The 23562-nt window shown below is 39.0% G+C and overlaps 1 protein-coding gene across 3 annotated transcripts; it reads left to right on the forward strand.

Annotated features, from left to right (window-relative positions):
• Nucleotides 1-30: 30 nt before the first annotated feature.
• On the forward strand, nucleotides 31-18637 carry TDP2 (tyrosyl-DNA phosphodiesterase 2). 3 transcript variants are annotated; one of them, XR_013486254.1, is made up of 8 exons: nucleotides 31-386; nucleotides 471-556; nucleotides 3937-4110; nucleotides 5116-5207; nucleotides 6314-6432; nucleotides 10728-10898; nucleotides 14515-15663; nucleotides 16274-18637. XR_013486254.1 is itself a non-coding variant. In XM_020986847.2 (7 exons), exons 1-7 carry the CDS (start codon nucleotides 162-164, stop codon nucleotides 14794-14796), a joined length of 1149 nt encoding a protein of 382 aa, XP_020842506.1. In that variant the 5' UTR covers nucleotides 31-161; the 3' UTR covers nucleotides 14797-18637. The 3 variants fall into 3 exon arrangements, 1 of the variants encoding a protein (XP_020842506.1); XR_013486255.1 differs by lacking the exon at nucleotides 16274-18637 and adding an exon at nucleotides 11049-11179 and having other exon boundaries at nucleotides 14515-14600; XM_020986847.2 differs by having other exon boundaries at nucleotides 14515-18637.
• Nucleotides 18638-23562: the final 4925 nt, after the last annotated feature.

The raw sequence follows: 23562 nt of genomic DNA on the forward strand, positions 1-23562 counted from the left end.
CTGGCCAGCCCTGTTCAGGGCGCTCCCTCTCTCCCCTCCTCCAATAGCACGAAGGAGGGGTTGGCAGAGGAGGGAAGACGGTGCGGTTTCCCAGCCGGTCTGTTGCTGCAACACAGCGGAGGAGGAAGTAGCGCCGCAGTCTGGACGCTGGCGGTCGGGGGATGCGCCGGCGGTTACTTGCAGTGTCTAGCGCCATGGATCTGGACGACGTGCCGGGGGAGCCCGAGCAGTCGCAGTCGCAGTCGCAGTCGCAGTCGCAGCAGGAGAAGTCGGAGGAGAGCACGGTGCAGGAGCGCCAGCGGCTGTGCGCCGAGTTCTCGGCGATCACGGGCCGCGGCAGCGGCGTGGCTCAGTGCTACCTGGCGGAGAACGACTGGCAGATGGAAGTAAGCCCCCGCTCCCCTACCCGGGACCCTGGCCGGGGGGCGGCTGCGCGCGGCCGCCTCCATCCCTGTGCCTTTGCTTTTCAGAGGGCGCTCAACTCCTACTTTGAGTCGGGTGTGGACGAGGGAGCGTCGGACGCCGGGCCGAGGTTCCCCCCGCCCGCCGCCGTCTGGTGAGTGAGCGGGGCGCGGGGTGGGGGGATGGGGCGGCGCCCAGAAAAGAGACCCGGGGTCACGGTGGTGCCCGTCTCTTCACCGAGTCTGCGCGCATTTACTATGGTCCCGTTCTGGCGCTGAGCGAGGCTGGAGATGCAAAGAAAGGAAGGGGAAAAGCAGCCCCTGCTGTGCAGAAAAGATTATGTGTACATGTGCATTGCATGTATATATACACACATACGTATATATACATGTATTTGTATGCATATGCATGCGGAGGCAGCTAGGTGGTACGGTGGATGGAGGGCTGTGCCTGGGGTCCGGAAGACCTGAATTAAAATTCGACCTCAGACATTAGCTGTGTGACCCAGGGCATGTCAGTTTAACCTCGGTTTACTTTCATCCACTAAAGCTAATCGCTTTAGTATTTTTGCCAAGAAAACCCATACGGGGTCACTAACTGCAGAACAGCAGTATACGTGTATGTGTATATGGGCATGTACACATGTTAGGTATGTGAGTATTGTGTATATGTATAGATATACAACAGTAATTGAAATTAATTTCAGAGGGAGGGCATCTGCAGATATCTATCTGGAAGGAGCTTTGGAAACCTTCTAATGCAAAGATTTTTGAGGTGTGGCACTCGAAGGGGTCGCATCAAATAAATTTCACGGATCCAGGAAACTTGAATGGGGGAAAATTAACATTCTTATTTCCTAAACTAACAGAAATTTAGCACTTCCTTCAGTTACGAAGGTAAGCAATAAAACGTTGTGAGAAGAGATTTATAGATTTACCTAGACTTCCAAAGGGGTTCCTGAGCCAAAAGTTTAGAAAAACCGTGGTCTACTCCATTCTCTTCGTTTTATAAATGAGGTGCTTGAACTCTAGAGAGGTTTTTTAAAAAAAACTCTGCCAACTTGGGGCCAGACAGATCTGTCTGTAATTGAAAGAAGTGGAATTTGAACCCAGATTCAAGTCTGCTTCTCCAGATCGAGTGCATGATAACTGGCTTTTGATATCCAATCTGTTGTCAAGTTTTGTTATTACTTTCTTCACAGAATCTCTTGTAGTGTATGACTCTTCCATTCACACAGCCACCCCTGGACTAGATGGCTTTTGTACATCCTATTTCATCCACATCCCTTCTCTCCTGGATAGTTGCAGTAGCCCTCAAATTGGTCTTCCTTCCACAGGTCTCTCCCCAAACCTCAGACCATATTCCACTCACCTGCCATGGTGATCTTCCTCATGCACAAATCTGACCGTGTCACCTCCTTACCCAATAAAGCTGTTACCTCCAGATCAAATAGAAAACCCTTTCCCTAGCTTTTAAAGCTTTTCACAAGCTGACCTCTTTCTGTCTGCCATTCACAAGTTGTCTTCTTCCTGTTGTTTTAGTCTTGGATTTTACTCCCCTCCTCATACTCTTAAGATTCAATGACCTCTGGCCTTCTTGCAGTTCCTCACAACATTTCATCTTCCCACAGTGTACCTTTTCACCAGCTGACCCTCATGCTTGGAATACTCTTCCTCCTTGCCTCTGCCTCCTGACTTTCTGGCTTCCTTCAAGACTTAGCTCATATCCCATTTTCTGAAAGGGGCTTTTTAAAGTTCACCCCTTCCCTCACCCCCAATAGTACCTTCTTTCTGAACTTAACTTTCATTTACACTGTGTGTATATATATATATATTTTTGGCAAGTTGTTTCCTCCTATAGAATGTGAGCTCTTTGAGGGCAAGGACCTGTTTTTGGGTTTTTTTCCCTTTCTTTGTATTCCCAGCCCTTAACCTCAGCATACCTATCTAGTACATTGTAAAAGCTTAATAAATGCTTGTTGATTGATTCTCTTCAAGGATAAGAGGCCAAGTATGGAAAGTTCTAAAGCCTGAGAAGGAATAACTCACTTTAAAAAGTGCTTTAAAGTTTGCACAGTGGTTTATATAAGTGATCTATCTCATTTGATCCTCACTACAGTTCTTTGAGGTAGGTGCTGTTATCACTTCTGTTTTACCAAGGAAGAAACTGAAACTCAGAGGAAGAAACTGAAACTCAGAGGAAGAAACTGAAACTCAGAGACCGTAATCTTTGCCCTGGTACACACAACTAATAAATGTCTGAGACTGAATTATAACTGAGGTTTTTGTGGTACCAAGTCTAGGGCTTTGGCTACTATGAAGCCAGGAAAAAAACCTTTGACTTGGTAACCACTAATTCTTTGGGGCATGAAGGAAACTGGAAAAATAAAGCTTTGAAAACAGAGTTCACAGACATCTTTGAATAAAAGTTATGCAGACATTTGCTAAGCATCTGTTAGATAGGGCATTGTCTTCTTCCTTGTGAGAGGCAATAGTGTGAAGTACAGATATTAACAAGTCTAGGTATGTACCCAAGGAGTTCAGTCTATTAGGAGATAAATGACACATACACAAATACCTGCAATATAAAATAGAACAGGACAAGTACATAAGAATGGTACAAAGTGGTATGTGAGTCTGAGGAAGTAAAGATTATTTGCTTCCTCTGGAGATGAAAGCAGTTCTTGGAAACAATGGCATTTGAAGGATTTGAGGAGCACCTGGTCAGATCAAAACTTGCTCAATATTTATTTACATTACTTTTTTTAATCAGCAGGTTCCTTGAATGCTCATTGCTCTTTAACCTTTTAAGTCAAACATGAAAGCAAAGCTAGGGAATTGCTCTTACTTGAATCTTTGAAAGCCATGAACAACAGCAGTTATATTGTTAGTATGTGAAAATGACGAAAATCTGGTGCAGCCAAGTTAGTTATTCCTTACTACTTTTTCTAACACAAACATTCCTTTGATAATACATCTTGAGCTACCTGTCTCATTTTCTTCGGTAGATTTGATGAAGAAAAATTAAAACAGCTGATAACCTCGCTGGACAAGAAAGCAAACTTTGGGCTAGAATGAAAATCTCAGAGTTTAATGAGTTTAAACATGCCACTGAAGGATGTTCAGATAGCAGTCTACCTAGCATAAATGGTCAAATATGTAGAGAAGGGATTCTTAACCTGTGGTTCATGGAGCCTTAAGGAGTCTTATGTATGTGGGTTGGGGAAAAAAATCAAATCAATTTTTAATTCTAATTGAAATTGAGCATTTCTTCAATTTTGAATTTTTAAAATAAATAAAGAAAAGAGCTACAGGTTTCACCAGACTATCAGAGGTCAAGAACCACAGATTTAAAGAATACAGTTTAAATGACTTAATTTTTCTTTAGTCATCTGAGTATATTGTATGTCTTCAGACAGATGCATTAAGTCTTCTGTACTGTGTTCCTCTGCAAAATGAAGGCAATAAAAACTTTCAAAATAATTCTTAAATTATATATCATTTATAAAATTATTTTTCTTTCTATTCTTACTAGTGTTGACCTGACAAATGAACCAACAATTAATGTCACCAATACTGGTGTCGATATAGAGAATTATGGCCAGAAAGAAGATGACAGTACATTTTCTTTAATTACATGGAATATTGATGGATTGGATATACACAATTTGCAAGATAGGGCTAAAAGTGTGTGTGAATATTTGGCTTTGTAAGTATTATTATTTATTATAGCAGTCCTATACATTTGCTTAACAACTTAATATTTCAAAGTGTTTTCATATCTATTTTCTCATAACAGGTAGTTAGGGCATGTATAATTATCTCCATTTTACAGATAAAAATTGAAACCTCTTAGAGAAGTTAAGTACATGAATGTATAAGGTCACAGAGTTAAGTTAGTAGAAGCCAGAACTGAAACTGGATTCCCAGAAGAATAGTCTTTCCATTAAAATACTTCACTTTCTGTATATATAGACTACACACAAATAATTAAATTCTGTATTTTTAAGTACAAAGTGTAATTCTAGAAAAAACATAATGCTCATGAGAACGTCTTTGCAAAGAAGTAAATGTCAAATGTTCTCATAAGTCAATATCAAAATATCATAGCTTGGAATACAAAATTTCCCATAGAAAGAACGCTATAATCATTTAAAGAGTATTACATTTGGGCATATTTTTGAAGTTAACATTCTAGCTAGAATTAATATGGCAGTGCCTCTTATGTTGCTTATTTGTTTATTGAATATATTATTAGGGAGTTTTTAATGCTAACTTAATTTCAGCAAAAGTAATTGCAGGATCAGTTTTGAGAATACTAGACATGTAAAAAGGTGAAAGATTTGGAAGAGAACTATAGTTTTAAAGTTGCATTTTATTTATGTTAGGTGGAAGGAAAGGCCAAATTATTCTCTGCTGGTAATTTTGATTTCAAACTTTCATGTGTGGTGTTGCTATAACTTTTTCCAATATTACAAAAATTAATAACTGGTGCTGTAATTTCTGTCCATGAGTACCCTTCCCTTCAATAGCCAATAAAGATCATAGTAAATTGTTAACAAAATTGTGTTCACTTTTGGAATTCTGTTAAAGTGACAGCTTGTGTTTTTCTCAGTTATAAGTGATAAGTTCTGGTCTCATTTCCTTGAGTTATGTTCTAGTGAAATGTTATATTTGTTATTAGTCTTATAACAAACTCATTTTTAAAAATTAGGTACACTCCAGATGTGGTATTTCTTCAAGAAGTGATTCCACCATACTACAACTATCTAAAGAAAAGAGCAACCAGTTACACAATTATTTCAGGTAACACCTTTCTGATAATTTAGCTTATCTGTTAAGAGAATGATTTTCAAAATATCCATCTCTTTAAAAACACCTTTCTCCCTCTTATTTGGAAAATTGTCTCTTTCCTTAGTTGAAATTTTTTTTTAAATATATGAGGCAATTAGGGTTAAGTGACTTGCCTAGAGTCACATAGCTAGTGAGTGTTATATGTCTGAGGCCAGATTTGAGCTCAGGGACTCCAAGGCCGGTGCTATATCCACTGCGCCTCCTAGCTGCCCTAAACTTTTTTTTTTGGCTAGGCAGTGGGGTTAAGTGACTTGCCCAGGGTCACACAGCTAGTAAGTGTCAGACCTGGTTTGAACTCAGGTCCTCCTGACTTCAGGACCAGTGCTGTATCCACTGAGCCATCTAACTGCCCCTGTTGAAATATTTTAATCATTGATGTTAGCTGTGCAGTGTCTGGGAAGAAAGTGAGTGTTATCTGGTTCTTAGAATGAGATCAGCAATGGCAAATTCTTTCTTAGGTAAATGACTTTAGTTTCTGGGGTGTCATTTTCAACTACTAACTTTAGAGATAACTTCATCTTTGAATTAAATTTATCTTTGAAAATAGATAATAGTTGCACTAACAGGCAGTGCTTTTCTTGAAAGAATCATGTGAGCATTTATAACTATTCTTTGTACAATGTGTGATAAAGGACATAAGATGAAGATAGGTTGGATTCAAAGTGCACTTGAAATCTGTTCTAGCCCTTAATTCTATCCTGCAGTAATGCTTAGATCGGAGGTTTCAGACACCAGCACTCCCAAAGTACAGCTGAACCAGATTAAAATGTAATTGGGAAACATTTAACAAAATAAATTAAAATACAGTACAACATAGATAACTTTTTTTAATTTAAGATTTTTATTTTGAGATACAAATTTTCTCCCTCCTACCCACCCAACCATTAAAAAGACAAGAAATATGATACCCATTATGTATAATAACATTATATTTTAAAACTAAATGAGTATGTGGCCCTGTATGGATTAGTGGACCCCATTTCTATTTGAATTTGACACCACTGCTTTAAATGATCTATTCATGGAATGTAACTTACTGTTTTGAAAAACATTTTAAGGTAATGAAGATGGCTATTTCACCGTAGTAATGTTGAAGAAATCAAGAGTGAAGTTAATAAGCTATGAAATTACACCTTTTCCTGCTACTCAGATGATGAGAAACCTTTTGTGTGTGCATGTAAGTGAACTTGTGAATTACCCTAATTTTTGTAATTCCATAGACCTGTGTTTTAATAAAAGTTTGCCTTTCTCTTTAAAATAGATTCCTTTCAGTGTTCATGAACTTTTTGAATGAATTTAGATGAATGCTATGTGAAAATAAACTTGCTTGAAGGCATATCTCTCCTGAGATGGATAGATTTAATTTAAATCCATGCTTGCTTCCTGAAATAATTGTTACTAATTCCCTAAGTACCTTGATATTAAATGGTAAAATACCCTCATTTAACCAGATAGTAATTGGAGAAGAAAATATCTGAGTGAGAGGGCAGTAGACGGGGATAGATATTGGCAAGCATAGTTTTTATGGCTTTACTGAAGGCACTGGATGAAGTCAATTCAAATGGCACTTTCTTTAGGAAGTAAAGACCTTTCCTACTTGGACTCCATGTAGCACCCCTCTCATTGCACACAGTGCCCTGAACCTCATGGATGCAGTAGGATCAATGTTTGTTAAATCTGATCAATGTAAGATATATTAATTGCTTACAAGTACTTACCAGTAAGTGCTTAGGGAGATACACAAAATTTAGAAAAACCTTGGTTCTTATCCTCGTGGAGCTTACAGCCCTTTAGGAGCATGTGACCAAATATAAATGACTGTAATATGTAGCAGTACATGCAAATACATAAGAAAGATGTGCTATGTGAGTTCCAGGAGGGAAGTGCCTTTTGAGTTGGCTGCAGTCACTGACTCCCCACCCCAGATCTTTTTTCCTGCAAGTACTGGCCCTTCTTACCAATGCAAATCCTTCTACATGGACTCTGAATCCCATCCCCTCCCATTTTCTTTAGCACATTATCTCTGTTCTCATCCCTACTTTCTCGCTAATTTTCTGTCTCTCCCCATTTACTGGCTCCATCCTTGCTGCCTACAATATACCCATGTTTCTGCAGTTCTTAAAGTATCCTCACTTGATCCACCTGTCCCTCTTATCTATTGTCTTATATCTCTCCTCCTCTTCTAGGCTAAACTGTTTGAGAAATCTGTCTGTAGTAGTTGTTTCCACTGTCTTTCCACTGACTCTCTTCTAAACAGTTTGTACTATGACTTCTGACCTCATCATTCAACTGAAACTGCTCTTTCTAAAGTTATCAGTGATCTTCGTTGCCAAATCTAATGACTTTCCTCTGTCTTTTTAGTCATTCTTTGTCCTTCTTGATGGGACATCTAGGTGGCTGAGTGAATAAAGGGCTGGGCATGAAGTCAGGAAGACCTGCATTCAAATCTGAACCTCAGACACTAGCTGTGTGACCCTGAGCAGGTCACTTAACCCTGTTTGCCTCAGTTTCCTCATCTGCAAAATGAGCTGGAAAAGGAAATGACAACCACTCCAGTATCTTTGCCAAGAAAACCACACTGAAGTGCTACTTAACAATTATTCTTCTTAACCTATCTGTTATCTTTGATACTGTTAGTCAGAGGCAGCTAGGTAGCGTAGTGGATAGAGCACCGGCCCTGAAGTCAGGAGGACCTTAGACCAAACACTTGACACTTACTAGCTGTGTGACCCTGGGCAAGTCACTTAACCCCAATTGCCTAAAAACAAAAACAAAAAGATACTGTCAGTCACCCTTTTCTCCTGGATGTTACTATTGTTGTTCAGTTGTTTCAATCTTGTCTGATTCCTTGTGACCCCATTTGGAGTTTTCTTGGCAAAGATACTGGAGTGGTTTGCCATTTCCTTCTCCAGCTCATTTTACAGATGAGGAAACTGAGGAAAATAGGGTTAAGTGACTTGCTCTGGGTCACCCAGCTAGTCAGTATCTGAGGTCACATTTGAACGCAGGTCTTCCAGGCTCCAGGCCTGGCACTCTATCTGCTGTGCCACCTGACTGTCCTCTCTTTAAGTCTATATGATATTGCTCTTTCCTGGTTCTCTTTCTTAATCTCTTTTTTTGCTGGTTCTCCATCTGTAATGTGGCCACTAATTGTGGGTATCTCCCAAGGCTCTGTCCTAAACCTTTTTCTCTTTTCCCTCTATACTGTCTCACTTGGTGATTTCATTAGCTCTCAATGGTTCATCTCTATGCACATGATTCTCAGATCTCTATATCCAGTCTGAACTTCTCTGCTGAGCTGCAGTCCTACGTTATGAACTGCCTTTTAGACATCTCAAATTGGAAAACCTTTGGGTATCTCAAACCTAGCATGTCCAAAACAGAATGCACCATCTTTCTTTAAAAAAAAAATATTTCTTTCAGTTATTAAAAATTGGTTTTCTCTTCCTCCCACTCCTTGCACTGGGGGAAAAAAAGAAAAAAAAACTTCTTGTATAAATATATATAATCAAGCAAAACACATTTCACATCTCATATTACCAACCTTTCCCCTAGGCCATTCCCAGGTGTTCTGTTACTGAAGGCACCACCATTCTCCCAGATATCCTGGCTAACAACTTCGGTATTATCCTTGACTCTTATACTCATCCCACATATCCAATCTTGTCAAATCTTGGCCTTTCTACCTTCACAGCATCTCCATCATATGTCCCTTTCTCCTCATACAGACACCACCCTTATATAGGCCCTCATCACCACATATACTATTGCAGTAGTCTTCTAAATGGTCTCCCTGCCTCAAGTGCCTTCCCATCCAATCCATCTTCTCAGCTGCCAAAATGATTTTCCAGTGAACATCTGACCATGTCACCCCTTTACTCAGTAAATTTCAGTGGCGCCCTCTTACCTCCAGGATTAAGGTAAAATACTCTGACATTTAAAGCCCTTCAAAATCTTGCTGCTTCCTCGTTTTCCAATCATAATACTTTTCTCCCTTCTACATGTTCTCTGTTCCAGCTCCGTTGGCATACTGGCTGATCCTTGAACATGACACTGTGCATGCATTTACACTTGTTAGTGGCCATGCCTTGAACACTCTTCTTTGATACCTCCTATTCCTAACTTCTCTGCTTTCTTCCAAGATTTAGATAAAATCCCAATTCTTCGACTTTTATAGTTCCCATTACCATTACCTTTTCTCTCCGCCCCCCTATCCTGCCTTTCTTTGTATCTCCTGTGTTTAACACAACACAAATAGTAAACAATTAACAAATGTGTATTGACTTGACTATATGAGTACAAAATGTGGTTGTTTTTGGGAAAGGGGCTGCAGGGGCAGTGTAATTCATTTTTCATGGAAAAAGATCCTAAATGTGAGAAAAGATCTGATGGTTTTAGTGGTATCTGATTATGACATGGTAACCCAAAATATCAGCATTACCTTGAGCTGCATTAAAAGAGCCGTAATGCCAGAGTAAGAGGGGTAATAGTTCTGTACTCTGTCTTGGTCAGATCATACCTGGAGCTCAGGTTTGGCTGCCACATTTTAGGAAGGATACCAGAGAGTTTGGAGGCATGTACAGAAGAAGGCATCTAGTGTGGTGAAAGACTTGGAGGTAATGCCACATGAAAAGGAGTTCATATTGTTGAGTGAGTTGTAAAGAGGAGATAAGTTGGGAATACGAGAGCTTTCTTCTTGGCCCCAGAGAACAGAACTAAGAGATTTAGGCTCGATAGAAGGGAACTTTGTAACAATTAGCTCTGTCTAAAAGTGGAATGGATTGCCTTGGGAGATTGTGGGTTCTTCCTCAATGGATTTCTCCATTTGGAGGCTAGCTGACTTCCTGTCATGGGTATTAATAGATAGCCAGTTCTTAGATTTTATAATTTTTCAGGTTTGGCTTTAAAAGATAAAGGGTTAGAATTCATTTAGCTACTTACCATTCCATTTCTTACCTCTCTTCTCCTTTTCATAGTCAGACTTCTTGAGAAAGTTATTCATTCTTCTAATTCTTGCTACTCTCTCTGCTCACTCCCTCTTATGATATGACTTCTGGGGCAGCTAGGTGGTGCAGTTAATGGAGCACTGGCCCTGGAATCAGGAGGACCTGAGGTCAAATCCGGCCTCAGACAGGTGATACTCACTAGCTGTCTGACTCTGGGCAAGTCACTTAACCCTGATTGCCTCGAAAAAAGCAAAGAACAAACAAACAAAAAGACAAGAACATATCATATAACTTTTAACCCCACCCCTAACCCCATTCTATTATAATCACTGTCCTTTTTTAATACCTTATTATTTTCGTGTCTCTTTACCTGTGCTGATGCTGTTCCTTATTTGTTGATAGTAATACTGATTTGATGATTTAGTGAACTTTTGAGTAATCCTCAGACCTTCTCTGATTAAAGTTTAGCATTGGATATTAAAATAGATAGACTACAACGTAACTCAGCGGTGTTATTCTATTGCAGGTGACTATATGTGGTAATGAGCTTTGCCTTTTGAACTCACACTTCGAGAGCACCAGAAACCATGCTCGGGAACGGATGAATCAGCTAAAAATGGTGTTAAAGAAAATGCAAGAAGTCCCAGAGTCAGTTACAGTTATATTTGGAGGAGATACAAATTTAAGGGACCATGAAGTAAGTTACAGAGTATCATTTCAGTGTTTCACGTAGTAAACTGGTTGGTTTGTTTTTCTTTTCGCTCTTATGTGGCCACAGGATTTCAGAGTAAGGAACCTTGGTGGTTTCCTAGTTCAGCCTGTAACTAAAAAATAATCCCCTCTACAGCTTACTTTACAAGTGGTCATCCAGACTTGACTTGAAGAGCTCCAGTGAAGGACTTCTTCCCAAGAAAGCCCATTCTACTTTGAAGTAGCTCCAGTTGTTAGGAAACTTTTCTTATGTGAATCAATCAGCAGGTATTTATTAAGCCTCTTCTATGGGCCAGGGATTGTGCTAAGACTGGGGATACTCATACAAAACAGAGACAAGTCAGTCCTTGCCCTGAAAAAGCTTACCTTTTACTTGAGAGGACCCTTGTTGCTTCTTTGCAACAAAAATGGATAATTTAATTGGATAAATTAATTCTATTAAGCCCAGGTCTTTAATTGATCTGTTATATGCACAAGCCATAATGTATATCATCCTAATTCTGCAATTATTTACTGAGTTGTTTGCTGTGTATGTGCCAAGTACCCTTTTAGGTAGAATGGGGTATGTAAGTGTAAGACATGATCATTGACTGCGAAGACCTTATAATCTTACTAGAGAAACAAAACATGAGTTAGGGAATGATCTGAGAGTTTGTGATTAAGTGCTAAGAGAAGTCATACAGACAATACCTGCTGCAGGAGTTCAGAGCAAGGAACAGTCAGTGTGTACTTGAATAGTCCAGGAAATCTTGGAGTGGTAGTATATGCTAGTAGACAATGTTATTTGTGGTGTCAGAAAGACTTGGCTGCCAATCCTTTCTCAGACGTGAGGTGTTTGACCACTTAACTCCTGGGACACTAGACTCAGTGACCACTAAGGTCCCTTCTAGCTCTGAATCCGTGGTCCTGTGATTTGAGGTGGTGATACTTGATCTGGGCCTTAAAAGGATGGAAGAGCTGGTGAGTAGAGAATAAGGAGGTGAGAAAGGCCATTCCATGCAAGAGAGGAAGGAAGGAGACAGACATTTATTAAGTGCCTACTGTGTGCCAGGCATTATGCCCAGTGTGTTACAAAAGTTAACTCATTTGATCCTCACACCTTGGGAGATAGATGTTATTACTATTATCCTCACTTTATAGTTGAGGAAACTGAGGCAGACAGGTTCTTGTGACTTGCTTACTTGCTCCGGGATCATTCAGTAAGTACCTGAGGATTTGCACTCATATCTTGACTTCAGGCCCAGTGCTCTATCCATTCTGCTACCTTAGCTTCCAGGATGCTGTGTAAGCCAAGAGCTACAGGTAGTGGATATGTTTGGGAAGGAATGAAAAATCTGCCCTGGTGGAAGCCAGATTGCTGTGGTGGAAGTGAGAGAAAGCTGGAATAGTACAGTTAGGCTGGTCATGGCCTCAAAGTCTGAGGACTCAGACCCTTGAGTTTACTATATGTAATGAAGGTTTTATGCTCCATTGGAAGTATGTAAGGGGTTCTAGCTAATAGGGCTTAAAACTAAAACTGCTGCTATTTCTCTCAGGCTTTCCCAGTATTATGGCTAGTCCATTAAGAGTTGCCTGAGAAGCATCCAAGTAGGCACTATGTAAGTGAGAAATATAAACTCCCTAGAGTATAGGCTGTGTCTTTTGTTTCTGTTTTTTTGGGCCTTTTGTATATTCTGTGCCATGCTTGGCATAGGATGGAGACCCCATAAATTTTATAGTGTTACACTTGGCTTTCCTTTTTACTTACTGCTTCGTAGTTTATATCACAGTGAAATTGAACTCAAATGGAGGTATTGATTCACTTCTGCTTTGCTACAAAAGAGTGTTCTAGGTAAATTAAACCTCTTATTCTGTGCTCAGATGCCTCTCCAAATAAAACCATTTTCTTCTCCGATCCCAGTGACCTTATACCTTAGCTTACATATCTACAACTATTTAAGATCAGAATTTTTCTAGGATCCTGGCAGTCCCTGAATATAATATAGCATGGTGTAGTGTGGTGGCATGTGTGCTGGACTTAGAGTTGGGCAAGACCTGGATTCAAGTTCAGACCCCAGCTAGACTAGTGGTGTGGCCTTGCACAGGTCACTTGACCTCTTTAAAGTTGTTTCCTTATCTATAAAATGGGAATATTAATCAGGGCCGTCCTGAGGAAAGTGAATTGTAAACAAAGTGCTCCATCGCTGTGTAAATGTAGGTTTTCATTAGAGCAGTCCTCTTTTTTTTTTTTTTGTTAGACAGTGGGGTTAAGTGACTAGCCCAGGTTACACAGCTAGTAAGTGTTATGTGTCTAAGGCCAGATTTGAACTCAGGTCTTTCTGAATCCAGGGCCAGTGCTCTATGCACTATGCCACCTAGCTACCCCTGAGCAGTCGTCTTTATTGATGCTCAGATGAATTGTGCTTCTCTCCCTAGTTTCCTTCAGAAGTTCAGCTCAAGTGCCACATCTTTTTTTTGTGTGTGTGAGGCAATCAGGGTTAAATGACTTGCCCAGGGTCATACAGCTAGGAAGTAGCAGGTATGTGACGATGGATTTGAACTCAGGTCTCTACTGTGCTCTAGCTACTGTGCTACCTAGCCACCCCTCAAGTGCCACGTCTTATGTGAAGTTTTTCCTGATACTCTCAGTTTCTAATGTTTGATTTCTCAGATTGCCTTGGATTTATTTTGGACTTAGAAGCATATGTGTTGTCTTCTGTGGCAGAATGGAAGGCAAGGATTGTTTGATTCTTGTCTTTGTGTCCCCAGTGTTTAGCATAGTACCTGGCATATGATAAGCATGTCATATATGCCTGTTAATTGCTTTTAAAAACCTCGAGAATGAAATGCGGTAAGTCTTAGAAAAACTGCAGGAATCTTGAGGGAGGAAAAATGGAACTGGAACATGCTTGGAACTTATACATGGTGTCACCTGTTGACCTGTTATTTAAGTCATGGTTGAAAATTTTCCTTTTTCATTCCAGGCCATAAAACAAAATTCTTAGGATTACAAAGGAAACCTATGATTTTGAAATGCAATTATCAATTTTTTTTTAAAAGCATGTTTGTGAACTCCAGGTCAAGAATCCTTGGCATACGCTCCTCTAATTGCTGCTATTAGGGGAGGCTGTGGCTGATGAATTGCTTGAGTTTGGGAGTTCTGAGCTGGAGTCTGTTAAGCTGATTGGGTGTCTGCACTAAGGCCAGCACCAGTATGATGGGCCCCAGGTCAGCAATGGGGTCAGAGCTTTCATGCTGATCAGCATTGGGGTCAGACCCTCTTCTGACTACTAGATTTTCAGCCTGAGTGAGATAGGGAGATCTAGTCTCTACAAATAAAAATAACAAAGAATCCTTGCCCTATAATAAGGGAAAGGGAGAAAAGTTTCACAAAACAGCAAGTTATTTACCCTTTTTTTCAACCTAACTCACAAGTAAATACTTGTGCTTTTTCCTATGACTGTGTAGCAGAGTTATTTTTATATTGAGTTGTCTGAATATTTTGTATGGGATTGTTAAACAAATGGTTTAACTGTTTTAATGTTAAATGTTGCATCTAAGCAAAGTAAGCGTATTTTTTAGCCTACAAAAAATCTGATGAAAGGTTTCTCCATCTTTTTTAGGTTTCTAAATCAGGTGGCTTACCAGAAAAAATTTTGGATGTCTGGGAGTTTTTGGGCAAACCTGAGCACTGCCGTTATACTTGGGATACACAAGCCAACTCTAATTTGGCGATAGAGGCCACCTGTAAACTACGGTTTGACAGAATATTTTTCAGACCTGCAGCACATGGTTGTCACATTGTTCCACGAAATTTGGACCTAATAGGGCTAGAAAAACTGGACTGTGGTAGATTTCCTAGTGATCATTGGGGTCTTCTATGTGGATTTGATGTAATACTGTGAATGTTTTTCAGATGTGTACATTTTTAAGTCTGTTGTACAGTTTTCTATCAGATTTCTTGCAAAAACTTGATGTTTTGGATCTCTTTGGAAGCATGTGTTGAATATCACCTAAGACGCTGGATCTTCGCTGTTCTGTTATTGTATCTCTTTGTAGATTGTTCCTACAGATTTTTCGAAAGTCCACTTTTTCCCTCTCTAAGAATAGTGCTTTTGGAGTTGGCCTTTTTATTTTTCTTCTGGTCTGTGTGGTTGGTGTGGATGAAATGAAGGCATGGGTTGCTTAGTCTGGTATTGCTGCTACTGTTGCTATGAACTTTCTTGGTGATCGGACTATGGTTTTCCTTGGCCTTCGACTTCATTTTGGCCAGGATAGCAGGAAGAAGGATAGCACGGGTAAATGACAGTGAGGAATGGGATACATATGTTTACATTCTGTCTGCCTAAATTAAAAAAGGAAATAATGAGTAATGGTGAAAAGGAAATGGAATTTACACATCACTGTATTTCCTCTGTAGTGACAGTGTGGGAGGAAAATGTAAATGTGGTAATAACAATAATAATACTTTAACATAAATAATCTTATCAGAAAACTTCAGATAATTCGATTAATCCTGCTTATTTAATAATCCATGAAACATGTAGGAATATATCTAGTTAAGTCCATGAAAAAGCTACCTTGTATTTTTAATTAAAGAGCATAAAAGAACCACTGTTGCTATCTACTTTTGAGTCACATAGAATCTAAGCTAATTTTCTCTCCCATTATTTGACCCTAGGACAAAGATGAAAAAAAGAAGATTAAATTCAGGTAGATGTTAAAATGAAACCATTTCTGAACAACGTGTTTTGGATAATCTGCTTTCATGGGTAAATGAGTCAGTGACCTTGCCCTTCACACTCCTTGCCCTTAAATTAGTTAAAGAAGTAGACCCAACCTTTGGCATGCATAGAGGTTTCTCCTTTAGGTTCTTTGACTTAAATGCTTGTTTACTTGGATCTGTTGAAATTTTGCTAGATTGTCCTGTTTACCCAACTACTCTGCCTAAATGTGAATGAGGAAACTACTTTTTTCTCGTTCAACAGTTTGCAGAGATTAAGTTGACTACATAGCATAGCACTAGAAATGTTACATCTTCTCATCTTCTCTGACTCAGAGTGGGGAATATATTAATAAGCAAATCATCTAATTTTACCTTGTTTCCCATCTTCCAAGCCAGAATAATACCTTACTGGGTATTGTGAGGCTGAGTCAACTTTTACATGCTTTAAGGATTTGAGAGGAAGTTCAGATATACAAAAGATCCCAATTATAATAACTACATTTCTTCACCATTTTAATTGTTTTCCTTCCTTCTCAACTTAGACTTTGTCTAAGGATAAAAGGATTTTATTTTTGGCTTCAAAACTGACTTACTGAGTGACTTCAAGGAAATCATTTCAACACCGCATGTCATTTTTTTTGTTTGTTTCCTCATAGTATACCAGTGTTGTCTGTGTCTGAAGGCTAGGACCAGGTTATGGACCAAAAGAGAAGAAATCTGAAAGAGAGCCAGAAGTCACACTAAGTATGTGCTCATTGTGCTCAATGTTATAAGTTGTTTGAATATGGGAGGAAGGGGACAGAGGGCAGAGCAGAGAAGGTGAAAGACAAGACTGGACTTGTAGAATTTTGAACTTTTGAAATAGTGCTCGTTTATTGATTGGTTGATAGGTATTGACTATCTCCACCACCTGTTTGACATTCTACCATTAGAAATTAATTACTTGAATGAACTTGATAGCTTTTGGCTTTCTGTACACCTTTATTAAAATGTAAACAATAATAATGAAAGCATAGTGTAGTAGATAGAAGGCCACCCCTCAGTCAGGACGACCTAGATTCATATTCAGTCTTTGATATATACTGGCCTTGTGAAACAGGACAGTCACCCTTTCATTGCCCCAGTGACTCTAAGACTAAGTTGTAGGACAGTTGCTGGTCTGCATCTAAGGAGATTTTGCCCACCAGGAGCTCCCTGGTGGAGATCCCAGGCCCAGACACAATAATAACAGTAACTCATCTGTGTAGCACCATGAGCTTTACAAAGCACTCTCCTATACAACAGCTCCTGGTCTGTATAATATTCCTCTCATTCTTATTTTTTACAGCAGAGGAAACTGAGACTTGAGAAGCTTCAGAGCTAGGGAGTCCTCTTGCCCCTTTAGGGGGAGCTTTAGCTAACACCTTCCATGGAACTAGTGGGCATCAAGTTGAGGACAAAGCCTTGTGGAGAGGGAATTCAGAAGAGGTGTTTGTAGATGAGTGAGAGGAGGAGAAAGACTGAGGGCTGTACTCTTTCACAGTTTGGACTTCAGCCATACTCTTTTGAGGAATTGATTCTTAGGTCTCTAATGATTCAGTTGAAAGCATTTTTTAAAATGTTTGCATTTGCTGGGAGGAAAGCTAATTAGTGACAGTAGAGGAAATGTAAATGGCTTCAGATAGGGTGTTTAGGAATGTAGTTTTGTTTGTAGTAGGCTGTCACTGGTGTTTAGAATCTGGCCTCTTTTCAGTGTCTGAAAAATGATACTTGCTATTCATAAACAGATGACTACTGTCTACAATCCTGATTTCAACTAGTTCAGACTCAGCAGAGGCAGCCCTGCTTCTCCTATGAAGCTTTCTCAGATCCCTTGTCTGTAACAATCTTATCTCTGATATCTCACGTGGCCATTTGTATGCTCTAATTTACTTGGGGAGTTATTATTAGGGATTATAGCTATGCATTTGAGTCATAGCAAGCTGGAAGGTACCTCAGAGACCATCTAGTTCAACTTCATTTTACAGATTAGGAAATTGAGGCCAGGGAGCTTGAGACTTCCCCATCCTACTGGCGGTGTTAAAGATGGATTTGAACCCAGATCCTCTGACTGCAAAACCAGTGTGCTTTTCACTCTAAGTGGTACAATGAATAGAGTGATGGGGCCTGGAGTCAGGAAGACCCAAATTTAAATCCAGCCTCAGACACTTACTAGCTGTGTGACCTTGGGAAAGTCCCCATTTGCCTCAGTTTCCTCATCTGTAAAATGAGCTAGAGAAGAACATGGAAAAGCATTCCAGTATCTTTGTCAAGAAAGCCCCAAATGGGGTCACAAAGAGTGGGGCATGAGTAAAACAACTGAACAACAACATACCCCAGTAGAATAAGAGAAAGGACTGTTTTTGCCTTTCTTTGTATTTCTAGCTTGTAGCACAGTGCCTGGCACATAGTACGTGCTTTAAAAATTCTTGTTGACTGACTGGTAATAATAATAACAATAATAATAGCTAACATTTACATAGTGCAAAATGCTTTATAAATATTATCTTGTTTCATCCTCAGAACAACCCTGGGAGGAAGGTGTTGTTATCCTCCTATTACTGATGAGGAACCTGAGGCAGATGGGTTAAATGCCCAGTCACATAGCTAGTAAGTGTCTGAGGCTGGATTTGAACTAAGGTCATCCTTATTCCAGGTCCAGCACTCTATCCATTGCTATCAAGAAGTCAGTTAGACTAATCTTCTCCCAGTAAATTCCGTGAGGTCAGAGATTATGTTTAAATAAACTTAGTTCTTCCTACAGCCATAGTGCTCTACATATGGTAAGTTCTTTTTTTTATTTTAACACTTTAATAATATTTTTTTCTCCCTAGTTATATGTAAAGACAATTTAAAATTTTGAGTTCCAAATTCTGTCCCTCCCTTACTCCTCTCTCCTCTCCCTGAGATGTTAAGCAATCTGGTATAGGTTATACATGTGCAGTCATATAAAATATTTCATATGGTAAGTTCTTAATAAATGTTGCATTTAATTAAATGGATTTCAGATTGTCTCTTTTTCTTTATTTAGTCTAGTATTCTTTAGCAAAAGATAAATTATGGTCAAATGCTTTTATTGGTGTTAGCTCTAAATAATTGGTTGGGTGACTTAGTTGGGTTTTTATTATGAAACCTATGGTTAAGATTACATTAATTTCACAGTGTCTTTCAAATGAGGCAAATCATGGCTGTCTGAATTCAGCTGTATGTAAGGGATTTGCAAAACCACCTGGGGAAAGAACTGAAGAAATCTTTGGCAGCCAAAAGATCAACACTCTTGTCTAAGTGTCATTAAGTAGGTAGCACTGTAGTTGCTCTATTAAGGTTTACTTCGTTAAAATTCTATAGGTAATTCATTTCAAGATCATTCTACTTTGGGGCCACCAACCTATGGACCAGTTGTGTGGTTTTTTGTTTGTTTTGTTTTGAGGGAGAGTGGAGGGAGTGAAGAAGCAGTTGGGATTTAGTGACTTGTCCAGGTCCTTAACAGGCTGATTTTTCACCTGGGAGATGGTCATCTACCTGAGAATCAGTGTGGCTTCAGAAAGGGCTGAGGAAAGATTGATTGTGGTGTTTGCTGCCTGACAACTCCAGGAGAAACACCAGGAGCAAAACAGAGGTCTGTATACAACGTTTGTAGATCTGACCAAGGCCTTTGATACTGTCAGTCATGAGGGCTTATGGAAAATTAGGTCAAAATTTGGTTGCCTGGAAAAGTTCATCAGTATGGTACATCATTTTCATGACAGTATGCTTGCCCGGGTTCTGAATAACGAACAATACTTTTTTGCTTTTCTACTCACCAGGTCACATAGCTATTAAGTGTCTGAGGCTGAATTTTGAACTCAGGTCTTCGTGACTTCAGGGCCGAGGCTCTATCCACTGTGCTACCTAGCTGCCCCTGGACCAGTTCTTTGAAAAAATTATCACACGTTATAGTGCTTTATATAATTTAATAATTACTCATTATAATGATTGCATTTACTTATGCAAACTTTTAAGGTTTGCAAAGTGTTTCACATGTATTATCTCATTTGATTCTCACAACAACCCTGTGAGGTAGGTGCTGTTATCCCATAGATGAAGAGATCTTAATTCTTATTTTGTTCTGTGCCTAGATCATGGATTCCTAATAAGTAAATCAATGTCATAGAATCACATAGTTGGAAAGAACCTTGGAGGTCCTTTAGTTTGGGGCCAGTATTTTTAAAAACTCTCTACAATTTTTATTCCCCACACCTACCCCCCCAACAATTAACAAGCATTTTTCTCTCCTCATCCTCACCCTCCCAAATTGAATTAAAAAAAACCCTCATAACAAATATGCATTGTCAAATAAAACATTCCCTTGTTGATCATGTCCAAAACTGTCTCATTCTACATTTTAAGTCCACAACCTCTTACAAGAAGTGGATAGTAGCATGCTTCATCTTTCTGGCATTGTGGTTGATCATTGTTCAAAAGTTCTCAAGTCTTTTGACATGGTTGTTCTTTATAATGTTGTCATTCTATAAATTGTTTTTATAGCTCTCTCCTCAGTGTATCAATTCATAGATTTCCAGTTTCCTATGAAACTGTCCATTTCATCATTTCTTATAGTGCAATAGTATTCAATTATATTCATAAACCATTCATTTCCAGTTTTTTTTCTACTATGAAAAGAACTGGAATAAGTATTTTTGTACATATGCCTCTTTTTCCATTTTTTCTTTGATCCCTTTGGGCTGTATGTCTTAAAGAAGTATTACTAGGTCAAAGTATATGTATAGTTTAGTGACCTTTTGGGCATAATTCCAAATTACTTTTCAGAATGGCTGTACCGATTCACTGTTCTACCAACAGTACACTAATATGGCTCTTCCCCTGTATACCCACAATATTTTTCATTTTTTTTCTTTGTCATCTTTGCCAATCTGATGGGTTTAAGATATGCTTTAATTCACACTCATATGATTATTAATAATTTAGAACATTTAGAAAAATGTTTGTTGATTAATTGAAATTTTTTAAAAAAGATGTCATTAGGGATATGAATGCAGGAAAAGGGTGTAGGCCAGTCATTTAGCAAGAGTAAGGGCTAACAGCCAAAATGTTGCACTGGCATCCATGGAGTGACAAAAGGGCTGAGGGGAAGGTCTCTAGCGTATTGGGTAAGTTCCCTGTGGAGGACTTATTAACGAAAGACACAAGTGAGAGCAAGAGAAGTTGAGAAGGAATGGCTGGGTTGGGATGTGGAACAACAGAGGCCTGCGCGTTGATGAGATATCATGGATACATATAAGTCTTTACATATCTACTGACCAAGATAAGTGATGTCTGAGGGTCCAGGAAAAAAAAACTTTCAGCTGTGATCTTGAAAATACTAGTTACAATTATGAAATCATGGATAAAATGAAAACTGTCTAAAGACCAAGATGGTCAAATGTTATCTTGAAATAAAGGCAGATCAAAGGAAAAAAATGTTTATTGATAGCTTGAATTTCTGCCTTTGAAAACTGCCTGGTCAGCATTTTTCAGATGAAGAAATTAAAGTTATCGTCATGTGAAAAAATGCTTTTAATCACCATTGATTAAAGAAATGCAAACTAAAATAACTCTTAGGTACCACTTCACACCTATCAGATTGGCTAATATGACAGAAAAGGAAAATGATAGATGTGGGGTAAGATGTGGGAAAATTGGAACACTAATGCATTGTTGGTAGAATTGTGAACTGATCCAACAATTCTGGAGAGAAATTTAGAACTATGCCCAAACGCCTATAAAACTGCATACCCTTTGATCCAGCAATACCACTACTAGGTCTGTATCCCAAAGAGATCATAAAAATGGGAAAAGGACCTACATGTACAAAAATATTTATAGCAGCTCTTTTTGTGGTGGCCAAGAATTGGAAATGGAGGGGATGCCCATCTGAACTGGGGAATGGCTGAACAAGTTGTGGTATATGAATGTAATGGAATACTATTGTGCTATAAGAAATGACAAACAGATTTTAGAATAACCTGGGAAGACTTAGATAAACTGATGCTGAATGAAGTAAGGAGAACATTGTACACAGTAACAGCAATATTGTGCAATGATCAACTTTGATAGACTTAGCTCTTCTCAGCAATACAATGATCCAAGACAATTCCAGAAGACTTATGATGGAAAATGCTGTCCACATCCAGAGAAAGAACTATGGAGTTTGAGTGCAGATCGAGGCATACTATTTTCACTTTTTTTTCTTTCTCATAATTTTTCCCTTTTGTTCTGATGCTTTCACAACATAACTAATGTGAAGATGTGTTTAATATGCTTAATAGGATTGTATGTGTATAACCTATATTAGATTGCTTTCAATCTTGGGGAGGGAAGAAAGGGAGGGAGAAAAATTTGGAACTCAAAATTTTACAAAAATGAATGTTGAAACCTATCTTTACTTTTAATTGGAAAAAAAAATACAATTAAGTGAAAAAAAAAAGAAAACTGCCTGTTCATATCCTTTCATCATTTTTCTATATTCTGATGTATGAAAACTTCAAGAGACATGGTTTCTGGGTAATTAATCATTTTATTAATCATGCTAACAATAAGTAATAAAAATGTCAGTGGCACTCTCAAATGCCAAAGACCCCTCATAGAACTCATTCAACACTTAACGCCCTTGGAAGAGTCGATCCTTCTGAGTGTGTCAGTCAACTCTGGTTAACAAGTAATGAGGGAAAGAATATTATAATGAGAAGTGGGCTTGTTCTAATGAGGATCTGTGGGATGTGACTCTGATTGCTCAGTCTTGGACAAAGAGACTTATCTATACCCATGTTACCGTTTCTAGGGTAATCTAAACAAAAGAGAGAATCCACTTTTTCCCAGACCTGTCTGAGTAAAACATGATGGCCCTATCAATTCACCTAAACTAAAATTTTTAACCTTTTGAACAGATCTGAGTTTTCTCTCTTATCATCACCCCTGTACTTCAAAGGCTACCTGAGTAACCTACAGGGGCTGATTTCTGAATGAGGAAGTATAGAAGGGGAAAAAACTTAAGTCCTAGTTCAATAATTGGTTATTAATATGAGAGAAATAATTATTTCTCTCAGTCTCAGTCATATAAATTTGTATCAGTTCCTTAAATATCTTGGAATAAAACCTTTACCAGAGAAACTTTCAGCAAGGATTTTTTTTCCAGTAACATCTTTCCCTTCTATAGGACCAGGTCTTAAAGGAAAGAAGGATAAAAAAGGAAGGAAGGAAACAAGGATTTATTGAGTATCTACTATGTGCTAGGCACTCTGCTAAGTGCTGGGGATACAAATACAAGGAAAGAGGAAGATAGTTTCTGCCTTCAAGCAGCTTGTGTTCTACTAAGGGAGGACAACACATGAAAAGGAGATGAAAAGGCAGGTGTGTACCTGGCATAGGGCATGGTTTTGAAGTCTGAAAAGAAGTCAGGAGCAGGGGTTGGAACAAGCCAGAATAGAAGCCTCAGGAGGAACTCACCAATAGAAAAAAAGGGCCAGTATGGTAGAAAGATATTCCAGGGTGAGAAGGCCACAGGGGTAGTTGTATATTCCAGATAGGGGAGGTGCCAGGTGCTGAGGCAAGTTCTAGGATGAGACAGCAACTGAAACTTGATTTTTCAAGTCCTAAAAGAAGTCAGGTGCATAGCTGGGAAAATAATGTTCTTTTTCTTTTCTTTTTTTTGTTTGTTTTTTTGACTAGGCAATAGGGTTAAGGGACTTGCCCAAGGTCACACAGGTAGTAAGTGTTAAGTGTCTGAGGCCAGATTTGAACTCAGGCCCTCCTGACTCCTGGGCCGGTGCACTATCCACTGTGCTATCTAGCTGCCCCTCTTTTTTTTTTCTTTGTTGAAGCAGTTGGGATTAAGTGACTTACCCAGAGTCACACAGCTAGTAAGTGTTACGTGTCTGAGGCTGGATTT

Source organism: Phascolarctos cinereus, unplaced genomic scaffold, assembly GCF_003287225.1.
Source record: "Phascolarctos cinereus isolate Bilbo 61053 unplaced genomic scaffold, phaCin_HiC Scaffold_4;HRSCAF=312, whole genome shotgun sequence".
Classification (NCBI taxonomy): domain Eukaryota; kingdom Metazoa; phylum Chordata; class Mammalia; order Diprotodontia; family Phascolarctidae; genus Phascolarctos; species Phascolarctos cinereus.